At 40.1% G+C, this 14,287-nt stretch overlaps 1 protein-coding gene across 3 annotated transcripts in view; it reads left to right on the top strand.

The window, feature by feature from the left end:
• The window catches only part of LOC128640138 (prominin-1-A), a 161,285-nt gene that overhangs the window by 48,843 nt on the left and 98,155 nt on the right, over positions 1–14,287 (top strand). For all 3 annotated transcript variants that reach the window (XM_053692493.1, XM_053692492.1, XM_053692491.1), the window contains one exon: positions 13,724–13,929. In XM_053692493.1, coding sequence (XP_053548468.1) covers positions 13,724–13,929 — 206 coding nt within the window. The remainder of the gene's footprint in view (positions 1–13,723; positions 13,930–14,287) is intronic.

Here is a 14,287-nt window from a genome sequence, read left to right as displayed (position 1 = left end):
TAAAATAAATACAAAGTTACCTGTAAAATAAAAATACATCCTAAAATAGCTACAATATAATTATTATTTATATTGTAGCTATATTAGGGTTTATTTTACAGGTAAGTATTTAGTTTTAAATCGGATTCATTTAGTTAATAAGAGTTAAATTTATTTAATTAATATTTAAGTTAGGGGGGTGTTAGGGTTAGTGTTAGACTTAGGTTTAGGGGTTAATCATTTTATTAGAGTTGCGGCGGTGTAGGGGGGGCAGGATAGGGGTTAATAATTTTATTACAGTAGCGGCGGTGTAGGGGGGGCAGATTAGGGGTTAATAAGTTTAAGATTGCGGCGGGGTCCGGGAGCGGCGGTTTAGGGGTTAAACTATTTATTTAGTTGTTGCGAGGTCCGGGATCGGCAGAATAGGGGTTAATAAATGTATTATAGGTGGCGGCGGTATAGGGGGGGCAGGATAGGGGTTACTAGGTATAATGTAGGTGGCGGCGGTGTCCTGGAGCGGCAGTTTAGGGGTTAATACATTTATAAGAGTTGCTGCGGGGTCTAGGAGCGGCGGTTTAGGGGTTAATACATTTATAAGAGTTGCAGCGGGGTCTAGGAGCGGCGGTTTAGGGGTTAGTAACTTTATTTAGTTGTGGGCGCTTAGTGACAGGGGTATCAATAAAGCTGTCAAAAAGCTGAAGAGCAGCGAGATCGGATGAGTGATAACTCTCACAGTCCGCTGCTCATCGCCCCGTACTTGGTGCGCTGCTTTTTGACAGCTTTCTTGATTACTTACGCGAACGTATTCAGGTCCGCGGCGGCGATGGTAGGCGAGCTTAGGCGGGCGTATTGGACCGGCGAAGGCAGGTAAAGTAGACGCGTTGATAAGTACCCCTCACTGCCTTCAGTGTGCTCCGCTACTCGCAAAATCGTGCTGTCAGCACTATTCAAAGTTAAAGGTATTATTAAATCTACTGGAATCCACTGTTTGAAAAAATTGTAAAGCAACATAAATGGCAGGTGTACCTTGCCACATGCGCCATCATACACCAGGCTGTTTATCTATGGTAACCCCTTGGCCCTTTATAAATTAAAAATTATTAAAAGTGGCAGTGTTATGTAATATTTTCTCACCCATTAATTTGTTCCCAATAATCAATTTTACCGTGTTGAAGTGTACTAAACTGTTTACAAATACCAACTGAACCTTTATTTTGTATGTTGAAATTGCTGCTTTTGCCAGTTAAAACCATGGCCTATGCTGAATATTTCAATACGGCAGTAATGGCTGTAGGGAATTTATGTAGACAAGAAGCAACAGAAAAAAATGCACTCACAGTGGAGGATGAGAGAGATTTGTAGCAAAATGTTCATTGTCAATTGCTCTCTCTATGTATCGTCCTTTGTGTATACAGAAAGAAGATATGGAGGTCTCTGTGTATAAAGAGAGCTCAGAGAAGAAAGGCCTGCTCTTCATGCAAGCTCAACCCATTTGAACACTGCTATTTCATATATATATATATATTTATAAACCTTAATTATCAATTTTCCGTGCATTTATACTATGTAGCTGGTATAATACATTTTTGGAAATATATTGGAAATATATTAAAGGGACAGTAAACACCTTGCAATTGTTATATAAAATATTTATGCATAATGAAACAACTTTTTGCATTTATTTTGCCTTCATGTATGTAATTTAGCTCTGAAAATGTAGCAATTCCTAATTCTGAGTACATGAAATGCACTCTGTTGACGTCTCAAGGCTAACTCTGCTACAAATATGTCCCTAATTGGTTTTATCAGAAAACAACTGGAAAACAAGTCACTTTCACAGTGGCTAGCCTTGTTGTCTGTGGAATAAAGCCCAGATTGGATTCTGAGAATAAGGCAAATAGTGGGTGGAGTTTGGCTATTAAAAACTAATTGCAATGAGAAGGATGTTAATTGTTTTTTTTTTTTTTTAAATGTTTAGACTTGGGTGATATGATATTCTATAGCAACTGAACATAAATGTCTTATAATTCCAAAGTTCTTACTGTTTCTTTATGGAAAATCAATGTTACATACACAATGGGGCCTATTTATCAAATGTCTTGCGGACCTGATCCGACAGTGCGGATCAGGTCCGCAAGACCTCGCTGAATGCGGAGAGCAATACGCTCTCCGTATTCGGCATTGCACCAGCAGCTCACAAAAGCTGCTGGTGCAACGCCGCCCCCTGCAGACTCGCGGCCAATGGGCCGCCAGCAGGGGGTGTCAATCAACCCGATCGTACTCAAATGGGTTGAATTCCGGCGATTCCTGTCCGCCTCATCAGAGCAGGCGGACAGGGTTATGGATCAGCAGTCTTTGTGACCGCTGCTCCATAACTTGTGTTTCTGGCGAGACTGAAGACTCGCCAGAAATACGGGCCCACAAGCGCCGTTCGGAGCTTGATAAATAGGCCCCAATGTCTTTAACTATTTAATCCTCTGTATGCTAAGCACACCTGTCACAGAAAGGGTTAACCAACTCTGCAATGAATCAGTTTAAAGTGGAAAGGGTTGGTTAACCCTCTACATTCCAATCAGATTGACCTAGCCAAGCCACATCAGGCAAGTCTTGGACCCATTGGGTACAACAGTTAAAGGGATAGTTTTAAGCAACTTTCTAATTTTCTCCTATTATCAATTTTCCTTAATTCTCTTGGTATCGTTATTTGAATGTAAGCATAGGAGACGACCCGTTTTTTGGTTGAGCACCTGGCTAGCGCTTGCTGATTGGTGACTACATTTAGACAACTATCAGAAAGCGCTACCCCTGTTCTGAACCAAAAATGGGCCGGCTCCTATGCTTACATTCCTGCTTTTTCAAATAAAGATACCAAGAGAACTAAGAAAAATTGATAATAGGTGCTGAACCAAAAACTGACTGGCTCCTAAGCTTACATTGTTTCTTTTTCAAATAAAGATACCAAGAGAACAAAGAAAAATTGATAATAGGAGTAAACTAGAAAGTTGCTTAAAATTGCATGCTCTATCTGAATCATGAAAGTTTCGTTTTGACTTGGCTATTTCTTTAACAAAACATTCTTTTGTCTGTACTAGACCCATAAAAATGCACAATCTACCCATTACTGTCACCCACACTAAACTATCTTTGCTGCCAGCACTTAGGATTATTAAATTGAAAATCCGATAACCCAGAATACTACATAAAACCCCTAATATACAGTTTGGCAAAAGTTAATTATAAAACACAATAATATTATTAAAGGGACAGTCAAGTCCAAAACAAACTTACATGATTTAAATAGCACATGTAATTTTAAACAACTTTCCAATTTACTTTTATCACCAATTTTGCTTTGTTCTCTTAGTATTCTTAGTTAAAAGCTAAACCTAGGAGGTTCATATGCTAATTCATTAGACCTTGAAGACTGCCTCTAATCTGAATGCATTTTGACCACTAGAGGGAATTAGTTCATATGTTTCATATAGATAGCATTGCGCTCATGCATGTGAAGTGAACTAGGAGTGAGCACTGATTGGATAAAATGCAAGTCTGTCAAAAGAACTGAAATAGGGGGCAGTCTGCAAAAGCTTAGATACAAGGTAATTACAGAGGTAAAACGTGTATTATTATAACTATGTTGGTTATGCAAAACTGGGGAATGAGTAATAAAGGGATTATCCCCTATGACCTATCCCTTTCACATAACACCAATGAATGATCATGACGCATCAGAGACCGATCCGATATTGGAGATATGTGGTTATAACTGTCACTTACAACTTTCTTATTATAGACCCTAAGGATATGCTTTAATATCCGTGATCCCTATATATACTAAAAATATTTCTTAACGAATAACTAGACATATGAACCTTGTTTGTAATGTACTCAGATCTGTATCACTAAGTAATATGTTTAAACGTTGCATGTCTAACCTATGTACTTGCATTTATGTTTTTGGGGAAAGTATTTCTCCAACATAGGTGTGTCCGGTCCACGGCGTCATCCTTACTTGTGGGATATTCTCTTCCCCAACAGGAAATGGCAAAGAGCCCAGCAAAGCTGGTCACATGATCCCTCCTAGGCTCCGCCTACCCCAGTCATTCTCTTTGCCGTTGTACAGGCAACATCTCCACGGAGATGGCTTAGAGTTTTTTAGTGTTTAACTGTAGTTTTTATTATTCAATCAAGAGTTTGTTATTTTGAAATAGTGCTGGTATGTACTATTTACTCAGAAACAGAAAAGAGATGAAGATTTCTGTTTGTATGAGGAAAATGATTTTAGCAACCGTCACTAAAATCCATGGCTGTTCCACACAGGACTGTTGAGAGCAATTAACTTCAGTTGGGGGAACAGTGAGCAGTCTCTTGCTGCTTGAGGTATGACACATTCTAACAAGACGATGTAATGCTGGAAGCTGTCATTTTCCCTATGGGATCCGGTAAGCCATGTTTATTAAGATCGTAAATAAGGGCTTCACAAGGGCTTATTAAGACTGTAGACTTTTTCTGGGCTAAATCGATTCATTATTAACACATATTTAGCCTTGAGGAATCATTTATTCTGGGTATTTTGATATAATAATATCGGCAGGCACTGTTTTAGACACCTTATTCTTAGGGGCTTTCCCAAATCATAGGCAGAGCCTCATTTTCGCGCCGGTGTTGCGCACTTGTTTTTGAGAGGCATGACATGCAGTCGCATGTGAGAGGAGCTCTGATACTTAGAAAAGACTTTCTGAAGGCGTCATTTGGTATCGTATTCCCCTTTGGGCTTGGTTGGGTCTCAGCAAAGCAGATACCAGGGACTGTAAAGGGGTTAAAGTTAAAAACGGCTCCGGTTCCGTTATTTTAAGGGTTAAAGCTTCCAAATTTGGTGTGCAATACTTTGAAGGCTTTAAGACACTTTGGTGAATTTTGAACAATTCCTTCATATTTTTTCGCAATTGCAGTAATAAAGTGTGTTCAGTTTAAAATTTAAAGTGACAGTAACGGTTTTATTTTAAAACGTTTTTTGTACTTTGTTATCAAGTTTATGCCTGTTTAACATGTCTGAACTACCAGATAGACTGTGTTCTGAATGTGGGGAAGCCAGAATTCCTATTCATTTAAATAAATGTGATTTATGTGACAATGACAATGATGCCCAAGATGATTCCTCAAGTGAGGGGAGTAAGCATGGTACTGCATCATTCCCTCCTTCGTCTACACGAGTCTTGCCCACTCAGGAGGCCCCTAGTACATCTAGCGCGCCAATACTCCTTACTATGCAACAATTAACGGCTGTAATGGATAATTCTGTCAAAAACATTTTAGCCAAAATGAACACTTATCAGCGTAAGCGCGACTGCTCTGTTTTAGATACTGAAGAGCATGACGACGCTGATAATAATGGTTCTGAAGGGCCCCTAACCCAGTCTGATGGGGCCAGGGAGGTTTTGTCTGAGGGAGAAATTACTGATTCAGGGAACATTTCTCAACAAGCTGAACCTGATGTGATTTCGTTTAAATTTAAGTTGGAACATCTCCGCATTCTGCTTAAGGAGGTATTATCCACTCTGGATGATTGTGACAAGTTGGTCATCCCAGAGAAACTATGTAAAATGGACAAGTTCCTAGAGGTCCCGGGGCTCCCAGAAGCTTTTCCTATACCCAAGCGGGTGGCGGACATTGTTAATAAAGAATGGGAAAGGCCCGGTATTCCTTTCGTCCCTCCCCCCATATTTAAAAAATTGTTTCCTATGGTCGACCCCAGAAAGGACTTATGGCAGACAGTCCCCAAGGTCGAGGGAGCGGTTTCCACTTTAAACAAACGCACCACTATACCCATAGAGGATAGTTGTGCTTTCAAAGATCCTATGGATAAAAAATTAGAAGGTTTACTTAAAAAGATGTTTGTTCAGCAGGGTTACCTTCTACAACCAATTTCATGCGTTGTCCCTGTAGCTACAGCCGCATGTTTCTGGTTCGATGAGCTGATAAAGGCGGTCGATAGTGATTCTCCTCCTTATGAGGAGATTATGGACAGAATCAATGCTCTCAAATTGGCTAATTCTTTCACCCTAGACGCCACTTTGCAATTGGCTAGGTTAGCGGCTAAGAATTCTGGGTTTGCTATTGTGGCGCGCAGAGCGCTTTGGTTGAAATCTTGGTCAGCTGATGCGTCTTCCAAGAACAAGCTACTTAACATTCCTTTCAAGGGGAAAACGCTGTTTGGCCCTGACTTGAAAGAGATTATCTCTGATATCACTGGGGGTAAGGGCCACGCCCTTCCTCAGGATCGGCCTTTCAAGGCAAAAAATAAACCTAATTTTCGTCCCTTTCGTAGAAATGGACCAGCCCAAAGTGCTACGTCCTCTAAGCAAGAGGGTAATACTTCTCAAGCCAAGCCAGCTTGGAGACCAATGCAAGGCTGGAACAAGGGAAAGCAGGCCAAGAAACCTGCCACTGCTACCAAGACAGCATGAAATGTTGGCCCCCGATCCGGGACCGGATCTGGTGGGGGGCAGACTCTCTCTCTTCGCTCAGGCTTGGGCAAGAGATGTTCTGGATCCTTGGGCGCTAGAAATAGTCTCCCAAGGTTATCTTCTGGAATTCAAGGGGCTTCCCCCAAGGGGGAGGTTCCACAGGTCTCAGTTGTCTTCAGACCACATAAAAAGACAGGCATTCTTACATTGTGTAGAAGACCTGTTAAAAATGGGAGTGATTCATCCTGTTCCATTAAGAGAACAAGGGATGGGGTTCTACTCCAATCTGTTCATAGTTCCCAAAAAAGAGGGAACGTTCAGACCAATCTTGGATCTCAAGATCTTAAACAAGTTTCTCAAGGTTCCATCGTTCAAGATGGAAACCATTCGAACTATTCTTCCTTCCATCCAGGAAGGTCAATTCATGACCACAGTGGATTTAAAGGATGCGTATCTACATATTCCTATCCACAAGGAACATCATCGGTTCCTAAGGTTCGCATTCCTGGACAAGCATTACCAGTTCGTGGCGCTTCCTTTCGGATTAGCCACTGCTCCAAGGATTTTCACAAAGGTACTAGGGTCCCTTCTAGCTGTGCTAAGACCAAGGGGCATTGCTGTAGTACCTTACTTGGACGACATTCTGATTCAAGCGTCGTCCCTTCCTCAAGCAAAGGCTCACACGGACATTGTCCTGGCCTTTCTCAGATCTCACGGATGGAAAGTGAACGTGGAAAAGAGTTCTCTATCTCCGTCAACAAGGGTTCCCTTCTTGGGAACAATAATAGACTCCTTAGAAATGAGGATTTTTCTGACAGAGGCCAGAAAAACAAAACTTCTAAACTCTTGTCAAATACTTCATTCCGTTCCTCTTCCTTCCATAGCGCAGTGCATGGAAGTGATCGGTTTGATGGTAGCGGCAATGGACATAGTTCCTTTTGCGCGCATTCATCTAAGACCATTACAACTGTGCATGCTCAGTCAGTGGAATGGGGACTATACAGACTTGTCTCCGAAGATACAAGTAAATCAGAGGACCAGAGACTCACTCCGTTGGTGGCTGTCCCTGGACAACCTGTCACAAGGGATGACATTCCGCAGACCGGAGTGGGTCATCGTCACGACCGACGCCAGTCTGATGGGCTGGGGCGCGGTCTGGGGATCCCTGAAAGCTCAGGGTCTTTGGTCTCGGGAAGAATCTCTTCTACCGATAAATATTCTGGAACTGAGAGCGATATTCAATGCTCTCAAGGCTTGGCCTCAGCTAGCGAGGGCCAAGTTCATACGGTTTCAATCAGACAACATGACAACTGTTGCGTACATCAACCATCAGGGGGGAACAAGGAGTTCCCTAGCGATGGAAGAAGTGACCAAAATCATTCTATGGGCGGAGTCTCACTCCTGCCACCTGTCTGCTATCCACATCCCAGGAGTGGAAAATTGGGAAGCGGATTTTCTGAGTCGTCAGACATTGCATCCGGGGGAGTGGGAACTCCATCCGGAAATCTTTGCCCAAGTCACTCAGCTGTGGGGCATTCCAGACATGGATCTGATGGCCTCTCGTCAGAACTTCAAAGTTCCTTGCTACGGGTCCAGATCCAGGGATCCCAAGGCGGCTCTAGTGGATGCACTAGTAGCACCTTGGACCTTCAAACTAGCTTATGTGTTCCCGCCGTTTCCTCTCATCCCCAGGCTGGTAGCCAGGATCAATCAGGAGAGGGCGTCGGTGATCTTGATAGCTCCTGCGTGGCCACGCAGGACTTGGTATGCAGATCTGGTGAATATGTCATCGGCTCCACCTTGGAAGCTACCTTTGAGACGAGACCTTCTTCTTCAGGGTCCGTTCGAACATCCGAATCTGGTTTCACTCCAGCTGACTGCTTGGAGATTGAACGCTTGATCTTATCGAAGCGAGGGTTCTCAGATTCTGTTATCGATACTCTTGTTCAGGCCAGAAAGCCTGTAACTAGAAAGATTTACCACAAAATTTGGAAAAAATATATCTGTTGGTGTGAATCTAAAGGATTCCCTTGGGACAAGGTTAAGATTCCTAAGATTCTATCCTTCCTTCAAGAAGGACTGGAAAAAGGATTATCTGCTAGTTCCCTGAAGGGACAGATTTCTGCCTTGTCTGTGTTACTTCACAAAAAGCTGGCAGCTGTGCCAGATGTTCAAGCCTTTGTTCAGGCTCTGGTTAGAATTAAGCCTGTTTACAAACCTTTGACTCCTCCTTGGAGTCTCAACTTAGTTCTTTCAGTTCTTCAGGGGGTTCCGTTTGAACCCTTACATTCCGTTGATATTAAGTTATTATCTTGGAAAGTTTTGTTTTTAGTTGCAATTTCTTCTGCTAGAAGAGTTTCAGAATTATCTGCTCTGCAGTGTTCTCCTCCTTATCTGGTGTTCCATGCAGATAAGGTGGTTTTACGTACTAAACCTGGTTTTCTTCCAAAAGTTGTTTCTAACAAAAACATTAACCAGGAGATTATCGTACCTTCTCTGTGTCCGAAACCAGTTTCAAAGAAGGAACGTTTGTTGCACAATTTGGATGTTGTTCGCGCTCTAAAATTCTATTTAGATGCTACAAAGGATTTTAGACAAACATCTTCCTTGTTTGTTGTTTATTCCGGTAAAAGGAGAGGTCAAAAAGCAACTTCTACCTCTCTCTCTTTTTGGATTAAAAGCATCATCAGATTGGCTTACGAGACTGCCGGACGGCAGCCTCCCGAAAGAATCACGGCTCATTCCACTAGGGCTGTGGCTTCCACATGGGCCTTCAAGAACGAGGCTTCTGTTGATCAGATATGTAGGGCAGCGACTTGGTCTTCACTGCACACTTTTACCAAATTTTACAAGTTTGATACTTTTGCTTCTTCTGAGGCTATTTTTGGGAGAAAGGTTTTGCAAGCCGTGGTGCCTTCCATTTAGGTGACCTGATTTGCTCCCTCCCTTCATCCGTGTCCTAAAGCTTTGGTATTGGTTCCCACAAGTAAGGATGACGCCGTGGACCGGACACACCTATGTTGGAGAAAACAGAATTTATGTTTACCTGATAAATTACTTTCTCCAACGGTGTGTCCGGTCCACGGCCCGCCCTGGTTTTTTTAATCAGGTCTGATAATTTATTTTCTTTAACTACAGTCACCTCGGTACCATATGGTTTCTCCTATGCAAATATTCCTCCTTAACGTCGGTCGAATGACTGGGGTAGGCGGAGCCTAGGAGGGATCATGTGACCAGCTTTGCTGGGCTCTTTGCCATTTCCTGTTGGGGAAGAGAATATCCCACAAGTAAGGATGACGCCGTGGACCGGACACACCGTTGGAGAAAGTAATTTATCAGGTAAACATAAATTCTGTTTTTTCTTTCCGGTTTATTGACTGTATGTATTTTTGGTTCTCAATAAAGAAATTTTAAAAAGTAAAAAAAAAAATAAAAAAAAATAAAGGGATTACCTTTCTTTCTAAACAACAAAAATGCTGGTGTTGACTGTCCCTTTAATAGTCTGTGGTTCAAGTATTAGACAAAGGGAAAAACGTAATAAAGCAATATTTTATTATGAACAAAAATAGTCACTGTGCATTTTATATAAAAAAAAAGAAACAAGACAAACACAATTACAAAAAGCTTTATCAGCATAGATCTAGATCTCTGTTTCAAGGGAGAGTGGCATGAATGATCGTCAGTTACACTGTAACATCCTCCCATATAAAAATAAATATTATTTTGCGGAATCCAACGTTAAATATATTTTTGGCTAAAGTCAGGTTTCTAGCCAGACCTCTTCCAGAGAGGATGTAGATATTCACCTGACTTTATTGGAAGAATGTTTGTCCACTTTGGTGACTCAATGAAATTCTCTTTTTAACCAAAACAAAGAAAAATCTTAACCCACAACCTCCCAAATACTATTTACCTCATGATGTTATTATGGCATCTGTTTTTAAATTCTACTATTTATTAAATCATTTATTGGGCACTGTGGCCTTAAAAGTCAAAAAATTATTATTTTTATTTTTTTTACTTAAAGGGACATAAAAACCCAAAATGTTTCTTTCATGATTTAGGTAGAACATACCATTTTAAACAACTTTCGAGTTTACTTCTATTATAAAATGTGTTTCATTCTCATTTCATTTGCTGAATGAGCAGCAATGCACTACTGGTTTCAAACTAAACACATGGGTGAGCCAATGACAATCAGTATACAAATGCAGCCACCTAGGTTCTCTGCTGCTCCTGAGCTTACCTAGATAAATCTTTCAGTAAAGGATAACAAGAGAAGGAAGGAAATTAAATAATAGAAGTAAATTGAGAAGTTGTTTAAAATTTTATGCTCTGTCTAAATCATGAATGTTTAATTATGACGTTACTGCCAACAAGCTACACAATCATTATTGCCTCAAGAGGTACAAACAGAGAACACACTTTCTGGGAGAGTTAATAATCTTCTAGAATTTTTAAATATTATTAAAAAAACAACAGATTTTTTATGGGGAAGCATTCTAAGTTATCTACCTCCACAGTAATATCTACAGTTTATATGCGTCATATCAATTAATCAGGAAATTAACAAACAAAATAATATGGAAAGTTAAAAGGTGTATTTAGTTAGCATTTCTTATTTAAAAGACATGTGAGTGTTATTATTCAAATTTACCAACCAGTTATTGATCGAATTTACTTCACAACCAAGCAAAAAAGGTGTGGTATTGTTTTGTTAATTTGCATATCTTTCCCAGATTCCATTGCTCCTGTACAAAAACACATAGTTCAGGTTTTCTGTGTGGGATGTACAGAAGGGGCTATGCAATAACCAATTGAGTACATCACATCCAACAAATGGTCTTAAGACCTAAGGTACAACATCCATTTTATTGCTTGCATGTCTTCCTTTTGCCAGAGACATTTTATTATTACCTATTAGACTTTGAAACCACTTAATCCTTATGTGTATTTTTTTTAGTATAAAAGAGCAATGTTACAGTTTCTTGGAACATGAAGAGGTGAGGTAACTACATATGTTTCGGCTATGGCAATGTTGATTCATCCTGGGCCAACAAAGTTGAATATTCTGTATTGCAACATAGCAGATGTCAGCTAAGATAAGAGAAGTTTGTAGACAATAAATCATTGCAGGACATTAGTGTTTTACAGCGTCTATTTTTTTTTTTTTTCAGACGCTTCTCACAGAAAGCGTGTTCTCTGTATGTACCTGATGAGGCAATAATGATTGTGTAGCTTGTTGACCTTGTGATAAATTCCAACTTGTGGAAAAATTGAACTTCTGTGTTTTCTCATTGGCAATGCTGACTGGTTGCTATGAGGGCACCCAGCGATGTTGTCTTACTTTCAAGTAGTGGTATGGTTGCCAGGTGTCCAGTATTCAAATGGACAATCCAATATCTCAACAAGTTGTCTGGTAAAATCTGACTCTATCCATTATCAATATGGTGTTAGAAAGATGTGACACTGCACAAATGCTACTCTGTGTGTTACTGGCAGCAAAGAAGGTTTAAAAAAAAGGAAAATCACTGTCTCATATGTACTGTTACTAGCATTCAAGGAAAGGTTAACATACTGCCCTGTGTGTGTATTACTGGTAGCCACTGGGATAAAATATCTGTGTGCTACAGGCAGTCGAGGGTCATTGCTCTTTGCATGTTCCTGACAGCCAAAGAGGGAGAGGTGTAAATCACTGCTTTGTTTGTTACTAGAACTCAAGATGATAAAATTACTTCTCAGTTGTAATAAGGGGAATAAGACAGAGCTTTATTTATGTGACCCCCTTATTTGCCCATCCCCAGTCATCTCCTGATCATCCAGTATTTTTGTGGATCTAACCTTCCTCAATATAATAATATTTCTTTCATATGGTGGTGAGAGTCTGAGTCATTACTCATGGAAATTCAACTGCTGGCCACCAGGAGGAGGCAAAGATACCCAAAACCTCACAAACATTTACTCCCTCTCACCTCTCTGATATCCCAGGCTTTTCTTCGCCTCGTCAGGAGAAGGGAACATTTTTGAGGTGCTAAAGATTCCTTTTGAAATGGGGATTTTTGATCCTGCGGTTTCCCTTATAGGGAGAACCCTTGAAGAGAGGGTCATAGGAGAGTACTGTGCTGTGTAACGTAATTCTCCTGCGGGACTGGTCCCTCAGCCTCCTCCTGTTTGGCCATGAACTTATACTTTCTCAGTAAATGCTCTGCTGTTTTTCCCATACTGGATGGGCTCTCTACTCTATACAAGCATTCAGCTGGGTAAGCACAGGGGAGTGGGTGTTTGGCTAGGTAAGTGCCTTTTCACTCACACAGCCCACAGGCTATTAGTATGTACATACTTAGTGTGTATATTATAGTCAGAGGTACACAGAAGTAAAGTAGTGGGGGGTGCACAGTATGGTGTCAGTCTTTTGTTAAGATTTACTTGTGGGGAAAGCTTGGATGCTATACTTTTTATTTGGCTCATAATTTAACCCTTTTTTTCATTTGTTGAAACATTCAAAGTCATAGGTCAGATATTTGATCTCTTTTTTTAGTCGAAATATTTTTTTTTTTGTATATATATAGTTCAGAGATTTTCTCTTACTGAGAACTTTAACGGTTAAACAGGTTTTTCAAACTAATTTTTAACCTTTTGTAGGGTTTATTTTTTCAGTCAGGACATTGTAGCAAACATTCCTTGTCCTATTCCAGTTTTAAGTGCATTTAAGATTTGTTCTCAGCTTTCTTATATTTTGCAATATCAATTATCCACTTGTGAGTCAAAGAACTACAGTTGGTACCTTTTGCCTTCTTGGTTTGCATATGGCTTTTTGAAAGTACTTCAAGAGACTTTACTGTGCTACTTTTATTTGGCTCATATTAAGCTAACATTCTTAAGATTAAAATTTTTCAATCAATTTATGTTGAATTTTTGTCCCACCCTTTTACTCTGGAATCCACAGCTTGGGTATTGGATCCCGGGAGTAATGGTTTGTGGACTCTCACCACCTTATTATGAAAGTGAAAACAAATTTTAGGTTTACCTGATAAATTAATTTCTTTCATGGTGGTTGCTTACCTGATAAATTAATTTCTTTCATGGTGGTGAGAGTCCACAAGACCCACTCTCATCTTTGCCTCCTCGTAGTCAGGAATTGAATTCCCAGGCGTAATGACTTGCAGACTCTCGCCACCATGAAAGAAATTAATTTATCAGGTAAGCATAAATAGAACACCATTATTTGCATGTTTGCAGACATTCTTTTAAGTTTATGGTTATTTTTTTATTTTTAGGTCCTTGTCTATGAAGTTGGATATCTGGTGGCTATAGCCATAGGAATCCTGTTTATTATACTCATGCCAATAGTGGGCTTCTTCTTTTCATGTTGTCGTTGCTGTGGAAACTGCGGTGGAAAAATGCATCAAAAGCAAACCAAGCAAATCAACTACAAGAGAAGATTTCTATACATCTTTCTGTTCCTTATTACACTGATTATCCTGTAAGTAGTAAATTAATAATTTGTGTGATCTCTATTTATTTTTTTATATATATATATATATATATATATATATATATATATATATATATATATATATTCAATACCTATAGCTCAGTTCCTACAACTTATTTACTATATTTAATGTACTAGCATTGTGGTATAATAAACTTGTCTTGTGCATCCCTGTTGCTGTATATAGTTCCCTAAAGTTAATATATTGCTATTCCGGTTAGTGAAAGCTAACATGCATTGTTAACACTATTTCAGGTCTGGGTCTAATATGGTGTAGCAAGGCCCTGATTCAGGGCTCAACAAAGCCAGGAGCTGGGAGCCACTGGCTTCTGGAATTTTGCCCCTG

The sequence above is a fragment of the Bombina bombina genome, chromosome 9 (genome assembly GCF_027579735.1).
Source record: "Bombina bombina isolate aBomBom1 chromosome 9, aBomBom1.pri, whole genome shotgun sequence".
Taxonomy (NCBI): domain Eukaryota; kingdom Metazoa; phylum Chordata; class Amphibia; order Anura; family Bombinatoridae; genus Bombina; species Bombina bombina.
This window is presented reverse-complemented; position numbering and strand designations above follow the sequence as displayed.